General features: G+C 40.6%; 1 protein-coding gene across 3 annotated transcripts; it reads right to left on the reverse strand.

Moving 5' to 3' along the window:
- Positions 1 to 38: 38 nt before the first annotated feature.
- LOC141793123 (uncharacterized) lies at positions 39 to 11,573 on the reverse strand. Of its 3 annotated transcripts, XM_074673526.1 has the most exons (23): positions 11,408 to 11,573; positions 9,124 to 10,304; positions 8,882 to 8,943; positions 8,736 to 8,774; positions 7,847 to 7,923; positions 7,409 to 7,440; positions 7,196 to 7,318; positions 6,968 to 7,093; positions 6,743 to 6,856; positions 6,511 to 6,635; positions 5,926 to 6,422; positions 5,680 to 5,767; positions 5,455 to 5,594; positions 5,206 to 5,363; positions 3,293 to 3,362; positions 3,113 to 3,138; positions 2,905 to 3,033; positions 2,659 to 2,789; positions 1,505 to 2,568; positions 1,068 to 1,414; positions 761 to 857; positions 417 to 538; positions 39 to 328 (listed from the first exon to the last, which is right to left on the reverse strand). In XM_074673526.1, the coding sequence occupies exons 2-23, from the start codon at positions 10,273 to 10,275 to the stop codon at positions 296 to 298; spliced, it is 4,752 nt and encodes a 1,583-aa protein (XP_074529627.1). In that variant the 5' UTR covers positions 10,276 to 10,304; positions 11,408 to 11,573; the 3' UTR covers positions 39 to 295. The 3 variants fall into 3 exon arrangements, with proteins under 3 accessions (XP_074529627.1, XP_074529625.1, XP_074529626.1); XM_074673524.1 differs by having other exon boundaries at positions 1,068 to 2,568; XM_074673525.1 differs by having other exon boundaries at positions 1,068 to 2,568; positions 9,124 to 10,364.
- Positions 11,574 to 15,940: the final 4,367 nt, after the last annotated feature.

Here is a 15,940-nt window from a genome sequence, read left to right on the forward strand (position 1 = left end):
TTTTGTTTTGTTTTTAATAAAAAAAAAAAGAAAAAAACCCCTCATGTTTGATTTTTTAAAGTAACATTTAAACTGTGACAATAACAACACAAAACACTGACTTCATAGTTCCAGAAATGAACACATTTATCCTGAACACTGCTTTAAAGAGAGGACAGGGACATCAGTTTGTAGTGTCAACTAAATAATACTTTAACTGATAAGCAAACATGCTTCCTTAAGGAAAATAATATTTGATCAAAGCTTCTGAGGTAATATTAAAACTGAAAGTGAGTTCCTTTAGTTCAGTCATACGTCAGCTCGCCCATGGATCTTTCCCCGTCTTTTCCTGAAGAAGGAAATAAAAAAAGTTCAGAGTGAAGATCAGAAAAAAAGAAGAAGCTTCAGAATAAAAGTGCTAAATCAAAACTCTGTACCTGATACTTCCTGTAATGCTCCTCGCTGCTGCAGTGCTGCTGTTTGGCCTCGTCCTCGTCAGCGTAGATCACCTGACACAAATTACAGAAATAACCCACGACTGGACGCACAAACTCTGTACCTGAAACACAAAAAGACGAGGGGTCAGTTAACACAGCACTCCTGTAAGAAACAGAAATATGTGAGCGTGGGTTGTCTAATTTCACTCTGATGGGTTAAATCAACTTTCTGAGATCTTATTTCAGCGCCGACACTGATGTTTTGGGGGTCACTGGTCTACAGGGGGCCAGGCTGAAAAGTTTAGGAACTTGTGCTCATAATCATAATTTGTGTATTTTCTTACCAACAGGTTTGAGGGGTTTCTGCAGCTCTTCAGAGACACTTATTGGTTCGGGCTGTTGCTCCTCTTTGACCTGGAAGTCCTGCGGATCAGCAGGTTTCTGAAAACAGATCAGAGACTGTTCAGAGAGCTGAAACAGAAAACACAGGTGAAAACTGAATCCAACAATAAATTTATCTCTTTTCTTATCCACTTGTTTTGGTTTTTAATCTCATTTAAGTTGAACGTCTTCAGTCTAAAAGTGAGGCCTTAATGTCAGGTGATGTGCCAAGGATCATTAAGTTTTGACCTGCAGCAAGTGTTCATGTACCTGTGCAGTTTGTGGTCTTGGAGAATCTCCTGTGAAGTCTTGTTGGAGTCCTGGACTCTGTAAATCCTCTCCCTTCTCTTGAATCTCCATCTTTTCCTCCCCTGACGCTTCAGCATCATTTGTTCGAGTTTCCTCGTCCTCTGACTCCTTCTTGTCTTTTTTCTCAGGCACAGGGTCATCCTTATGACTCCCTCTTCTTTTAAAAGTCCTGTTTTTACTTGATTCAGTCTCTGGACTCGTTTCTGTTCCTGAATCTGTCCTGGAGCTTTTTTTAGAGCCTTTTTCAAGACTCTTTTCACCCTGTGACTCCTCTGCCATCAGTCTGGAAGCGGAGTCTCTCTCTGGAGGCTTTTCATTAGTCAACTCTGTTTCTGGAAGCTTTTCATTGGTCAGCTCCATGCCTGGAATCATTTTATTGGCCGACTCTGTCTCTGGAGGCTTTTCATTAGTCAACTCTGTTTCTGGAGCCATTTCAGTGGTCGACTCTGTCTCTGGAGGCTTTTTACTGGTCAACTCCATGCCTGGAAGCTTTTCAGTGGTCAACTCCATGCCTGGAGTCGTTTCATTGGTCGACTCTGTCTCTGGAGGCTTTTCATTGGTCAACTCTGTTTCTGGAGCCATTTCAGTGGTCGACTCTGTCTCTGGAGGCTTTTTACTGGTCAACTCCATGCCTGGAAGCTTTTCAGTGGTCAACTCCATGCCTGGAGTCGTTTCATTGGTCGACTCTGTCTCTGGAGGCTTTTCATTGGTAAACTCTGTCTCTGGAAGCTTTTCATTGGTCAACTCCATGCCTGGAATCGTTTCATTGGCCGACTCTGTCTCTGGAGGCTTTTCATTGGTCAACTCCATGCCTGGAAGCTTTTCAGTGGTCAACTCCATGCCTGGAGTCGTTTCATTGGTTGACTCTGTCTCTGGAGTCATTTCATTGGTCAACTCTGACTCTTGAGTTGTCTCTTCATTGGTCGACTCTTTCTCCAGTGTGGTCTTTTCATTGGTCGACATTTTCTCTGTAATAACTTTATTAGTCGACTCTTTCTCTGTAATAAATTCATTGGTTGACTCTTTCTCTGGAGTGGTCTTTTCATTGGTTGACTCTTTCTCTGGAGTGGTCTTTTCATTGGTCGACTCTTTCTCTGTAATAATTTCATTGGTTGACTCTTTCTCTGGAGTCTTTTCATTGGTCGACTCCTTCTCCGGAGTCTTTTCATTGGTCAACTCTTTTCCTGGAGTCGTCCTGGAGAGTCTCTCTGATCTCTTTACTGGGCTCTTTTTTCCCGGGGATTTCTTGGACGCTGACTCTTTCTCTGAAGACTTCCTGTGAGATGTTTTGGACTCCTTCTCTTCGCTCCTCCGGGACGTTGACTTCCTCCCCTCAGACCTCCTGCTGGACTCATCTCTGTCTGATGTTTTGGACTGGCTCAGCCTCTCGCTCCTCCTGTTGCTTTGACTCCTGCTCTCGCGGCCTCCTTCCTTCAGGCCTTCTATCGACTCCACAGAATGGCTGCAGAGTCAGATCAGAGAGATTTAGGGAAAAACTGTGGATATATCAGACGTGTGAACAGGGACAGAGAGGAATCTGTCTGAGACCCACCCATTGAAGAGTCTGGTGTATTTCCTGGAGATGTCAGCGAGGATTCTGCAGCCGTGCATCCAAAGCGGCCGGGCTGTCAGAGCATCTTTGACCTTCTGAGCCTCGGCAGACGATGACATCTCGATAAAACCCTGAAATACACAGACCCTTTGATAACACCACAAACTAAAGAAAAACTTTCTGAATGAAGTGCATCAAATTTTGCAGAAGGTTTAGGGGCTTGTGTGAGTTTGATGTGTTTCTCACCGCTTCACGCCCAGGCACCCTTAAGAAAAGCACAGCCGTCCCGTACCCGCTCACCAGCTGGATGAACTCAGCGTCTGTGAAGACGTCCAGCGGGACGTTTGAGAAGAAAAGAACTCGGCTGGAAGGAGACTGGAAACAAAAATAAAACATCAGACACATCCAGAGGAACAGAAATGGGACTGCTTCAAGGAACAAAAGTCCTCCTTACTTTTCGCTGATGGCTGACTTTTTCTTCTGCAAAAAACAAACCAGAAGTCTGAACATCACACATTGATACTTAAGATCATGTTTAGAATATGATAAAGCAGAACAAATCCTCTTTAAATATGATAAAGGTCTTTCAGATTATTGAATATTCAGGACTTTCTCCACTCTCTGTCATCCTTACCTGCATCATCACAGTTGAGCTCGTCCAGAGTGATGCAGCTGTCCAGATCGATGGGGAAATCCCACTCACTCTGGAGACAAACACACACAGAGGAGGAGCAAAGAAGCTTAAAATGCAAATTTTTATCCATTGGACAGTAGAAACACTGATTACCCATGCAGAGGGCAAATAGGTAGGGATTCATTTGTCCACAGTGGGGCGCCAAAGCTGAGAGAATTCTCAGAGTAACTCAAAATCTAGTGAGGACAGGACCGACCGCACCTAAACGGTTCTTCAGAGGGTGCATCTCAATTCGTTAACTTCGTGCCTCCTCCGTCCTATCTCCTCCCCGGCACGGGAATTACTTCCTTAGTCACCATTTTAAAGACTGTCTCAAAGCGATAATTGCGCTTGAAGGAGAGAGGAGAGAGGATTGAGGAGACTGATCGGAGGAGCGATGATCGAGGAGACATGAGAGCTGGCTTTGCAGAAGTCTTTTCACTGAATATCACTCTCTGATTGGACGCTGCAGCAGCTCAGACTTCTCTACATGAAACTTCACAAACACAACAAAGTTTAATGAGAGAAAAGACGAGCTAAGTACAGGCACAGAGGATCGTTCAGAAATGGATCATAAAATCTGGTAATTAAGTGTTCGCTGTGAGTTTAAAGCACAAAATACTGAACACAACCATCATCAAATCAATATAACAGAGGATTAATACAGAAAACTGACTGATAAATAATATCTTCCTGAAACACAATAAACTGGGTTATATTAATAAGTTTCAGAGTTCACCATCGAGATATAGGCTAAATAATTCATAAATAATCTAACAATTACGCATTTTACTGGTAAAGTGATCCATGAGCTTCCAAACAGCTCACAGAATAAACAGAGAGCAGGTTTTCTTCATCGTAACGTGTTTGTTAAACAGGTCAAAGGAACAGACAAATCTCTGTTACTGTTTGATCAGAGTTATTACAGCGCACATGTGCAAACAGCTGTTAGAGCTGACTGACAGATGATCCAGAGGTGATCAGCTGATGCCGTCATCACTGAAACACATCGCTTCATGTGACGCTCCGAAGGAGAGGATGTCCCATTGCTCTAAAAACGAATCTCCTCCATCCTCTCTCCTCTTTTCATTTCCTCACGTCTCTCCCATCATCTCTGGTGGGACGGACTACGACGCAAGAGAATGACGCAAGTGCAGGAAGGAAGGATGGAACTTTATCGCTTTGAGGCGCACCCAGAGACTCAGAAGTCTGACTGATAGACTGATCGGCGAGCGGCTCGTAGCCAGCTGTGGCTCTGCAGCGGAGGTAGCGCCGCTTTACGACATGATGAGAACTAGAGCCTTATTTAGCTGTGTTTTTGTGTGAAACTAATGCGCTGAAAATTCTCTAAATAAAGCGTGAATGCAAACCGATATCAGATTTTTTTGGTGGGAGTCCGTTTATTTGTGTTTTTGGTCAAGTAAACATTGGCCCCGTCTGAGTGCAGAGGAAACCGGTAGAGGAGCAGGGAGGGGGTGTTTGGTGTGAGTGCTCTGGGCTTCTGCTGCACAAAAACACTGCTGTAGGGGTAATTTCTGCCCTAAACCTTGTGATAGGACCCAACTTGTTCCATCCCGGAGTATCACTTTAATCCAGACCGCTGCTGAGTTCAGGATATCACTGAATGATTATATCAAAGTTACTCCAATCCCGATCAAAAGTTTCAAACAAGACAAAAGACAACAGGGTTATCTTATCTACTGTGGTTTGAGGACTTTTTCTAGATTTGATCCAGTCTGATCGCCTCAATCACATCAAATTTAGACCTCAGGACAGTTTACAGTTGTATTGTCTGAAGTTTGTGATACTACGGAAGCTGAAAACTGAAAAAGTGACGCCTTAGTGAGGAAATCATTTTTAAAATCTGTTTGCACCTCTTCATTCTTGAGCAGAGTCGTCTCCTCTTCTCCCACAGATTTAGTTTCTTCTTCCTCCTTCACACAGATCTCCTTTCTTTCCTCTTCCTTTAGTTGAGTCCGTCTCTCCTCGTCTTCCTCCTGCTCATGATGACTGGCTTCTTCATCCTTTTTACCTGAAAGGAAATCAAATCAGAGGTTACTTTTAGTCTTCCTCTTTGTGTTTCAGTAAAGATTTGAAGCAGACAGCTCAGATTTGGTTTCTACCTTCTTCAGGTGAGTTTGTTCTCTCTGCAGGACATTCCTCTTTCTCCTCTTCTTCAGTTTCCATATCTTCATCCTGCACACTCTCTCCATCCTCTCCGATCACCTCCATCCCTTCGATGTCGCTGTCATCATCAGACGACCTGAACGATAACACGCGGCACATTTTCACTTCTCAATCACAAACTCTCCCTCAGAGGGTTTGTTTCTAAAAGATCCGAAACTCACTCTGTTTCCTCTTTGATGTGTTCTTTCTCTGCAGCACCGGGTGTGTCTCTGACGGGATGTGGATCAGAGCTGGACCCTGTGGAGACCGCTTAGAGGAGGAGAAAGAGGTGTTGGGTTTTAGCGTTTACAGAGGAGTCAGCGTCATTTTGATGAATAAAAGAGTTCAAATAAATCGTAAGCAGTAATCAAATAATTTGTTTTCTATCAGAGCTGAGCAAAGCAGAGAAACTCCTCCTGTCTTCTTACCTGGTGTCTCAGTTTTCTCTGGTACCACTATCTTCTCCTTGGACCTGGACTTGGATCTGGACCTCTCTTCTTTCCTGTGATGCTCTGCTGATTTTTCCCCGGGCTCAGATTTTCTTTCATTACTGGACTTTTCCTTGGACTTTGACCTGGTTCTGGTCTTCCTATATCTGCTGGATCTGTCCCCAGACCTGGATCTGGCTCTCGATGCTTTCTCTCTGGATCTTGATCTGTTTCGTCTGGAGCTTTCTTTAGACCTTGATCTGGTTCTGGTCCTCCCATCACGGCTTGATCTATCTCTGGATTTGGTCCTTGTGTCTTTTTCAGACTTTTCTTTTGATTTTGATCTGGTTCTGTATTTTTTTTCTTTAGATCTGGACCTGGATCTGGTTCTGCTCCTCCTCCTCCTGCTCTCCGTCCTCCTCTCTTCTCTATCTCTGCTTGAGCTCCTTGTAGTCTTTGTTGTTTCCTCTTCGTACCTCTTGGCTGACGGGACCCTCCTGCAGCAGAGAGAGGACACATGATGGATTAAAAACAGGAAAGACCAGAATAAATTATTAATCCCTCTGTCAGGTCGACTGTGCTCACATGAGGCTTTTGTATTCTCCAGAGAAGGAAACTTTTATGAGATCATCGTTGATCCTCAGGTTGTTGGAGGCATAATAATCTACAATCTTTTGAGCTTCAGCTGCATCTTTCATCTCGACAAACGCCTGAAAATAAAAAAGACGAAGTCAAAAATGATCTCACTCTGAACCAAACACGCTTCCTGAAATTTCAGCCCCTTGGAGGAAACTCTGAACGGTTTGGGGCGTCTCACCCTGGAGGGCAGGAACAGGGTGTAGAGCGGCGTGCCGAAGCGTTTGATGATGCTGATCAGATCCGTCTGACCGTCTCCTGATGGGGTCGGAAAGAAACTGACCACAGAGGAACTCTGAGAGGAAACACAGCGAAGGATTAAAGGTGTGATCTGGGTGTTGTGAATCTCTTTTGAGAGATTCTTCTGGAAGTTGTGACATGAGCTGCAGCCTGAGCGAGTTTCTACCTGCAGAAAGTTGAAGGTGCTTGAGATCCTAAACTCCATCAGCTCTCCGTTCACAGTTGGAGGGTAGTTCGTGTGAAACTTCACCAAGTCCTTTGCCTGATCCATGGATCCCAGCTCAACAAACGCCTGCAGGGTTCACAACACATCAGATTTTAACAAGAACCACAAGGCGGGAAAAACTGCAGCAGTCTGATTACCAGGATGGATGAAGTGACTTCAGCGACTCACTAATGACGGGAACATGAGGATCTTGACGACCTTCCCAAACGGTTCAGCCAGTTTCCTCAGATAGGCTTCATCCACAGCGTGAGCCGGAAACTTCACACACACCACTTTACTTTTCACTGAGGACTGACAGGAAACAAACACATGATGCTTTTTCAATTCAAAGTTAAAACCAGGGAGATCAACTCAAGTTTAAAAACCCTACAACTGTTTTACCTTCTGTGTTTTTGTGTTTGGCTGCGGTGGATCTGTTAAAGACAGACAGTTAGAGATGTTAGCGGAATCGATCAGTCAGCTGGATATTTGTTTAAAGATGGAAAACAACAGGGGTGGGAGAAAAAAACTGAAATATAATATATAACGGTTTGACAAAAAATCATTTTTTGAATTAAACTGTTTTTGTGAAATGTTTTTAGGCCCCACGTGATGTGCGTCTTATGGGAAAATATGGCTCCAGTTTTAGTCTGTAGACATTATCATCATCATTTAACTTTTTCACATGGTCTGGTGTTAAAAAAGCACACTAAAAATCACAAAAATTGTAAATATCAAACTCCATTTTAAATCAAATCAGCATCCCAAAAATCGTGATAGAACCAAATCCAGAGAATAGCATATCATCCCAGCCTGAGAAAACAATAAAAGCTGTTTTACTGGAGTTCTGATTGGTCGTCTGCGGCTTGCTGACGGGATTTTCTTCTTCCCTCTGTTGCTCTGGTTCGTTGTTGACCCTTAAACAGAAGAATAGATTTGATTAACCTCCATAAACCTCATGACTCAAAGCTGCTGTTTCAGGCTGTATTCAGACCAGAAAAGTCCTTTAGTCCACTTGTTTGGTCCGGACCAAAAGCGGATTTTATTTTTATTTCGTTTGGTGCGGTTTGTATTCAGATTGTACTTTTTGCAAGTGGACTATATTCTGTAAACACATCCACGTGTGTGACGATTGGTGCTCTCATTGGACAGCACTGACAAAGGGTGGCACACAGAATACAGACCCGGAAATGGAGGTAAACGTGTGTTTGTGCTCTTATTAGAGCTGCAAAATCATTTTCAGTTTCAAGATCAGCTCCTTCAAAGAAGGCTTAACAACACCGTTTACAATTTTGGAACAGCGAAGACGAATGCGCGCAGCAAGGAGACGCTATGCTCTGTGTGTCCTGACCCACAACATGCTAGCAACAGCATGGCTTAACAGAAGACGGAGGATCAGGTATGAAACAAAGACGGTTAGGTTACGGTGGCTTTAAAGGCCCAAAAGGCGCATGTATCCAGTAATTAGTTCGGATGGACCTTGGTTTGTATTCAGACCTGCACCGAGGAACCATGAACTGCACCAGAGTTCGTTTGGAAGCGGGCCGAGACCACCTCAAAAAGTGGGTCTCAGTCCGGTTGTTTGGTCTGCACCAGGGTTTGTTTGTGTCTGTTCACACCTGCATGGAAAGTCCGCACCAGCGTGGGAAATGAACCCTGGTCCGTTTAAAGTGGACCAAATAGTCCAGGTCTGAATACCACCTTAATTTAAGAAGAGTATGACACTGACCTGTCCACTGTCTCCATGCGACAGTCCCAGCTGGGGAACCTGCAGGAAAATCATCAAACATGTGTAAATAAACACATCAACACATTTTTTGCTCTGAATTTCCAAAAGAACTTGTTAAATGGTATTCAGAGTGTGTGAATACTCACTTCTGCAGTAGGTTGAGCTGTCCGTCTGCATGGTGAGGCCCGTTTATATGTTTCAGCCAAACCTAGAACACAAACAAGCATGAATCACACTGGCCTGCTCCAACTGTTTCTACCTGAGAGCTGCAGCAGCAGCAATGACATCATCCTCAGCAGCAAGAAGTGTGATACTCAACTAACCCTTACCCCATCACCCTGGAAAAATCAGAGGAGAGGTTCGATGAGGAGGAGGACACGCTAGTTACCTTTTCTGACATCACAGTGATAGCGCACAGAGAGCACGAGTGCGGGTATATTGGCGGCGTCGCTCCGTGGAAGTCCAGAGCGTTTTGTCTTGAAGGCATTGAGGCTGTGGACTGGCTGCTGCTCCTGGTGGAAGTCTCAGACCCGCTGAGCCCAAAAGAAGGTCTAAGATAGGACTCCTGAGCTGGAGGTAATGTGTAACCAACTGGTCCTGGCTGGGAGGGGCGAGTTGTTTGGTCTCTGCTTGCTGGGCTGAAAGAAGGCTGGTTTTGAAAAGAAGCTGGACCTACGTCTCTGCCAGTCTTTCCATACTCAAGTCCTGGTATGTGGTTGTAGTCTTTAGTGGAATCATGAGTTGCATTTCTGGAGGTCTCGCTGAATTTAGAAGCTCCTGGTCTGTAGCTGAAGTCTTGAGAGGGAACCAGGTGGCTGCTCCTGCCTGGCGTTACAAACTCAGAGGTTCCTGATTGGTGGAGGTAGTTCTGAGAAGAAACTGGGCTGGGGTCTCTGCATGTCTTACCGTACTCAGATGGACCTCCTCTGTGGTGGAAGTCCACTGCATACCTGGAGGAGGAAGATGATGATGATGATGGTTGTGCTCTAACACAGCTTAAAGCGATGGGGTTCCCCCAGCGGTCCAGCTCAGCTGGAAGAGGACTGGGTTTTATGTGCTTGGTTGGATACTGGACCATGTGGCTGTGGGGATGGTCCCGGTCATTGGAGGAGAGTCTTGCAGCTGGTCGACCAGTGGAGTTGGGTGCACAAGAGGAGGAAGAGGTTGAGGAGGGAGAGGGTGAACCCTGAAGATGAGGTTTCACAGTCCCCCTCTTTCCTTTGATCTGTTTGAGGACCTGAGGCAGGGACTCTACCGTGAGGGCGTCTTCAGGCATCTCAGCGAGCAAAGCCAGGTCGCTGGGCTCCAGACCACAGCTGCTGAGGACGCTGAAAGCACTGTCCTGTGTCCACCTGGGCACCGCTCTGGAGGACGATGATGATGACGACGACTGGTGGGATGAGGAGTAGGACTCCTGAGGGGCCCAGCTAAAGTCATGGTCAGGCGAGGTGTGGGAGCGACCTGAGGAGCTGTAAGATCCTGGATCCGGTTTAAGACTGGAGTCAAGCGGCTGTCGTCTGTAGGGGTAGTTGTGAGACATGATGGGAGGAGAAACGCTCAGAGCGTTTCCTGCAGACAGAGGGTGTCAAGGAGACAGGAGAAGTCAAATCACGGCAGAGAACATTTCATCTGGAAAGCAAACAAGTCAGAGAAATACCTGCTCAGAGTACAACAAAGAAAGGATAAATGATGATTTGAAGGAGTAAGCTGCATTTTAAACATCATCTTTAACCAAACATCTTACCTGAGTTTGTTACCTCATCCAACAAACAGAACAAACATTGACTCCACATTTTACATTCCTCCGAAAAAGATTGAGTTCACTTAGTATTTTAATCTTCATCAAATTAATCAATTTTTTTCCCTTTGAAAACCAGTTAAAACCCACAATTGTCAAGCTCCACAGCAGAGGACCAGCCAAAGCAGATTATTTGTTATCATCTGACTTGTGTGATCCCATTAACTCTCGGAGGAGGGTCACACAGGTGAGAAGATAGTAGGAAATATCACGAAAAAAAAAAAACAGAAGGCAAAGCAAGACAATATTCTGGTGCTTGCTGCTCAACTTAAAAACATTTATAAAGAATAATGATGTTTAACTGAACACTTAAAGTATTTTCTGATAAAAATTTATGAATAAATAGATAAAAAATAAATAAAAAAATCACTATACACACAAGTGTCATCAGTCCCCTACCTTCCAAGTAACGGTTAGGTTTTTGTTTTTATGTATTTTCACTTAAGGTAGCTTCTTCGTTATCTTCGTGTCATATAATGTTTTATTCACGTTTTACTTTTCCATTTTAAATTAAACACTAAAAAGAAACCAAAGGGAGAAGTCAGTTTGAAGAAACACATTGGAAAATACCAGCTAACTCCTGAGAAGAGTCTAACGGTCACACAGACGACTCTGAACATTAACAGGAGCAAACAGTTAGCCTGTCAAGCTGTTAACGATAAATACCAACTAACAAAGGCTTTTATGACAAAAATCTATAATATTAGATGGTTATTGAACATTAACAGCAGTCATTAGTGTGCTCTTGTTAAGTTTACCCTCATAAAAAGGTGTAACGCTTGCTCTTGAATGCTAAAAACATGAGCTCTTCGTTCATCAACAGTTAGCTGTCCGCTAACGGCTAACACATAAAAACCTCCAGCAGATGACTTACCTTTGATTTAAACTCAAGCTTTTTTATTATTATAATCCCACAGCAGCTCACATGGGGTGGAATATAGAGTTGCGAGGCTTTAAATACAGCTAAATAGCAAAATAATCAACAAAAGTCGAGCCTATGGCTAAAACAGTTCATATCTTACTCTTCTTCGTCACTTGAAATAGTGGCGGCTCGCAAACCAATGTTTGGGGTTTATACCGCCACCTATTGTACCGGAGTGCATGTAACATAGAAATCATAATCAGAACTCGGGTAATTTAACCAGTCTATGAATTTAACAATAGGGTGTGAGGGGGTTTATACGTCTGTGTATAATATTCGTAATACAACCAGGAAAATTGAAATAAAATGAAATAATATGCAAATGAGTATTTTTGAATTTATAAAATATTGATTAAAAAATAAATGAAAATAATAATAAATAAAATTATTATTATTAATAATAATAATAACAATAATAATAATAATAATAATAATAATAATAATAATAATAATAATAATAATAATAATAAAGTAAAAAAAATAACATTAAAATAGCTTAATAAATCATTCAACAACTAAATCAAATCATAGATTTGCACCTTAAAAAAAACATTGGAAGAGAATACCAACCATATAGAAAAGGCTAAAAACCACCACCATGTAAATGCAAGTAAAACTAATATACAACTGTTTATAATCTTCAAAGATGTTGCCAACTTTCAATTCTTTTTTGAATCAATATTGATGCCAATTTTATAATGATTTATTCTATTTTAATTTTGTCATATAATTGGTTGTCATATAATTATATTTTGTAATATAATGACCTGCAGTTTATAAATACTGTCTGTCTTTCTCAACAATTCTGTTTTTCACAGTTTTGTTTGCTGCTCATTTTCTTCTATCAATAAGTGAGGCATTTCTGGTTATCAGTGCCACTTCCATTGGCAGCTCTACTTTTGCCTTTCTTGTTCAGGTCTGATTGCAATTACGTAAGACAAACCACTGGGTGGCGCTGTAGGAATTTTTACCAAAAGTAAATAGCTTACTATCACAGCTTTTAAAAAAGCCACTTTAGTTTCCTGTCCGTCATCATAAATGTGACGCTGGTGGCTCTTCAGTTCCACTGGAGTGTCTGAAATGAGTTTGCTTTAAGATGTCAGAATTCCTCTATGATATCTATTTCATTCTTTCAAGCACACAGAAAATGTGTTAAAAAAGATTTTCTGTATAAATATGTCTAATGATAATTAAAACCTGTAAATTGGATGCTTAATACTAAATAAAGGATTTTTCCATATTATATTTATCCCATTCCACTTAGAAGATGTAGTTGTTTAACTTTTTTTATTTATTTACATTTTTTATATATATTTACATTTTATATATTCAAAGGTCCTTAAATGCCTATTGCATTGTTTTGCAGGACAGATGCATATCTGTACGAGCATGTGTCAATAACTGTAAGATGTGTGAGTTTCTGTTGGTGGTTTTTCTTTGTTCTATTTTATTTTATTTATTATTTATCTGTTTCTTTTTGTTTTTTGTAGACTTTGTCAGCCGAGTCTGGCTGTAAGGCAGTCAGAATTATGTTGTTTTTATGTCTGTGTTTCTCAGAATTTCTCATCTAAATTGGATTATTATTTGCCATAACTACACCAACTATTTCTTCAAATCTTGAGACACTGTTTCTGAGAAAACACTTATTATATCCCCAGATGAGCATGAAATTTCACATTAATCATATAAATCCTTTTCTTCTTTGCCAAAGGAACAAAATACTACATGTAAACAGATAAATTTTATAGACAGTTGTTTATCTAGTTGACTGATTCTCTTCTTCTACACATTACATGCTTGTTTCTGTCATTTCAGGTACAATGAATATAAATAAGGTTTTTAAAATTGACAACAAAATAGGTCTTACTTCTTACTGCAACATAAATGTGTGTGTGTTGTAATGATTATATAGGTTGTACATTGATTTTCTATGAATGCTAGAAAAAAATTATCTCGCAAAATCCATACTAGATTTGACATTTCTTTAGATCTTTATAGTATAATAATAATAATAATTCAAAGTGCTTCACACCTCAGACCCACAGACTGTATGAAATAGGCTCAAAGCCCAGACCTGGAACACAATCCAGACCGACCCTGTACACTGATTCTGGAGCCGCCAGAGGAAAAGTCTTAACTTCAGACACATCCTTTTACTAAAGCTTTAATTCCATTATTTTCTTCATTTAATATTTTACCTCTTTTTTATTTTTTTTTACTGCTTTGTTCCCTGTGTACGGACCTGTGGAGCTCAGACGTAATCATGTTAGTGTTTTCATCACTTCTGCAGCAGTAACTCTGAGCTCAGCAGGTGGCGCCACAGACCACATCTTTACTTCCTCTAAAGACTCAAGGAATGGATGGTTTTTGTTTTTAGGAACAAAATCAGAAGTCAGTGTCGATGATATTCAACTTTAGGCAACTGACACAGTCTAAAAAGATTCAAGTGTTTCATTGAATATGTTTGAATTATTTTCTCTATTTGACAAATAATGTGCAAAAATCTCAAACTGTAACAAAATTTCATATAATAGACAGGTTTGATTAAGAAAAGGTAACACATCTTTATAAAAGAATATAAAACTGCAGTTTTTTTTTAAAGTCAAAGTTTGTGCTATACACAGAGGAATGTTTAAAGAAATATAAAAAACAGATTTCTAGCTGCAAAAAAGATTAATGAAAGTCCAAATCCATAAAAAACTATCAATAAATATGCAGCAAATTTTTCTCCTGATAATAAATTATCATTCAAATAGAGACAGAAATGCAGTTAAAAAATCAGACAGAAGAAAAATAAATTAGATATTATATCAACTGTGTTCATAACAAACGTTTAAAGAGAAGTGTTTTCAAAGAGCTTCGACAGCGCGGCAGGAACTCAAGAGGATGACAAAATGATGATGAAAAAACAAAATACAACTTTAAATGTGGAAGACAAGAATTTTAAATAAGCCTAAATATGAGTCAATAAAACAGAGCAAAAATAATGCACAGGGAAAAATATATTTAAAGCAGAAATATGAGAGATTAAAAAAAAAATAAAGCTGATGTTTAAAAGGATGAAAACGTGTGGTATCAAAGAAATGATCCTGAAAATAAAAAAGGAAATAAACTTTTACTTCTTTAAATGTCTTTACACGGCTGTAGTCCTGAATGTATTTACTGTAGCCGTTGTTTCTGCTCATCTATTTTCCCAAAAGCGTCTCCAACATGCTGTTAAATAATCTCACAACAATACATACAGTTATGACATCTTTATTTCAGCCTCTTGTAACCTTTGTAAACATATTTAAACCCTGCAAACTGCATGAATAAATCTGTCTGTCACTCACAGCGTTTATCCGTAAATTTAAATTATTCTTAAATTGGACAAACAAAAAATTAAAGCTCATACAAACCACAAAAAGGACACATTTATATCTTCCTGTCCCACAACAAAAAAGTAGGTTTGAAGGATTTTATTGTGCAAAATAAAACACAGATTTTAAATTTTGTTAGATTCCAAAGTCCTCTAAAAATGTCTCAAACAATTAAAATCTGTCTGATACAAATGTTCAAACTGAAAATCTTGAACAAATCCATGAATAATGTGAATTCGCAGAATGAAACTGCCAGTTAAAAGAAGATTTAATCTTTAAAGTCAGATTCTCCACCTTTTTTACTTTATCCCCATGTAGTTGGTACGGTGTGTTATTTTTCTGTGTATCAGTGTGTGTAGTGCGATGTGTATTTCTGAGTCAAAGTAAAGAGAATAAATGAGGCGTACTGTCCTGGTGAGTGAATCTGAAGCGCTGACATGTTGACGTGAGGTTAATTTGTCATTAGCTTGTTTAATTGTGAGCATGTGGAGGAGCTGATGACACAGAATTACCTGCATTCAAACACCTGAGTGTGTGTATACATGTGTGTGTGTTTGTGCGAGCTGCTGATCAAACATGTCTGCCAACAAACAATGAAAACACACCGGCTCTGGATGTGTTGTTTGAGCGAATGTCAAGGACTCAAGGATTATTTATTGTCATGCCAGCACAGGAGGCTGCCACAGGAGGTTAAACAGACTTTTACACACACAGGTCCTGATAAAAAAAGACCATGAAATAAAATTTTTAAAAAAGACAAAGAAAAAAGGGGGTGTAGTGTCACGCTTTATATTTCTTCTTATGCGCTGGAAACAAGTCTAAAAATATATACTCATATTGTTTACATTAATCCTCAGGTATAACTGCGTCCCTCAGCTTTGTCTTGCAGGCCCCTCCTAAAGGAAGGATATCAGAATAAAAAGAGGCAGAGATCTGATCCAGTTCCCAGGACCATCCCGCCACTTTAGACTTAAAATCTTGACAAGCTATAATTAATAATATGTATAACTCATGACTAAACCTTGCATTTTAGCTCATAAATCCTCAATATATCCAAATATTTAAATTTAACCAAATAAAAATGATAGTTTATCAAAAGATAATCTGCATCCTCTGCTGCAGAGCA

Source organism: Halichoeres trimaculatus, unplaced genomic scaffold (genome assembly GCF_033239565.1).
Source record: "Halichoeres trimaculatus isolate MK-OKI-2021-1 unplaced genomic scaffold, fHalTri1.1 fHalTri1_scaffold_7, whole genome shotgun sequence".
Taxonomy (NCBI): domain Eukaryota; kingdom Metazoa; phylum Chordata; class Actinopteri; order Labriformes; family Labridae; genus Halichoeres; species Halichoeres trimaculatus.

Excerpts from the sequence above, each read along its gene's own strand:
- LOC141793123 (XM_074673524.1), bottom strand. The coding sequence starts at position 10,275 with ATGTCTCACAACTACCCCTACAGACGACAGCCGCTTGACTCCAGTCTT. Across the intron at positions 5,595-5,679 it reads CACATCAAAGAGGAAACAGA|GTCGTCTGATGATGACAGCG; the intron begins GTGAGTTTCGGA and ends GTTATCGTTCAG. Across the intron at positions 2,790-2,904 it reads GGGTGCCTGGGCGTGAAGCG|GGTTTTATCGAGATGTCATC; the intron begins GTGAGAAACACA and ends TGTGTATTTCAG.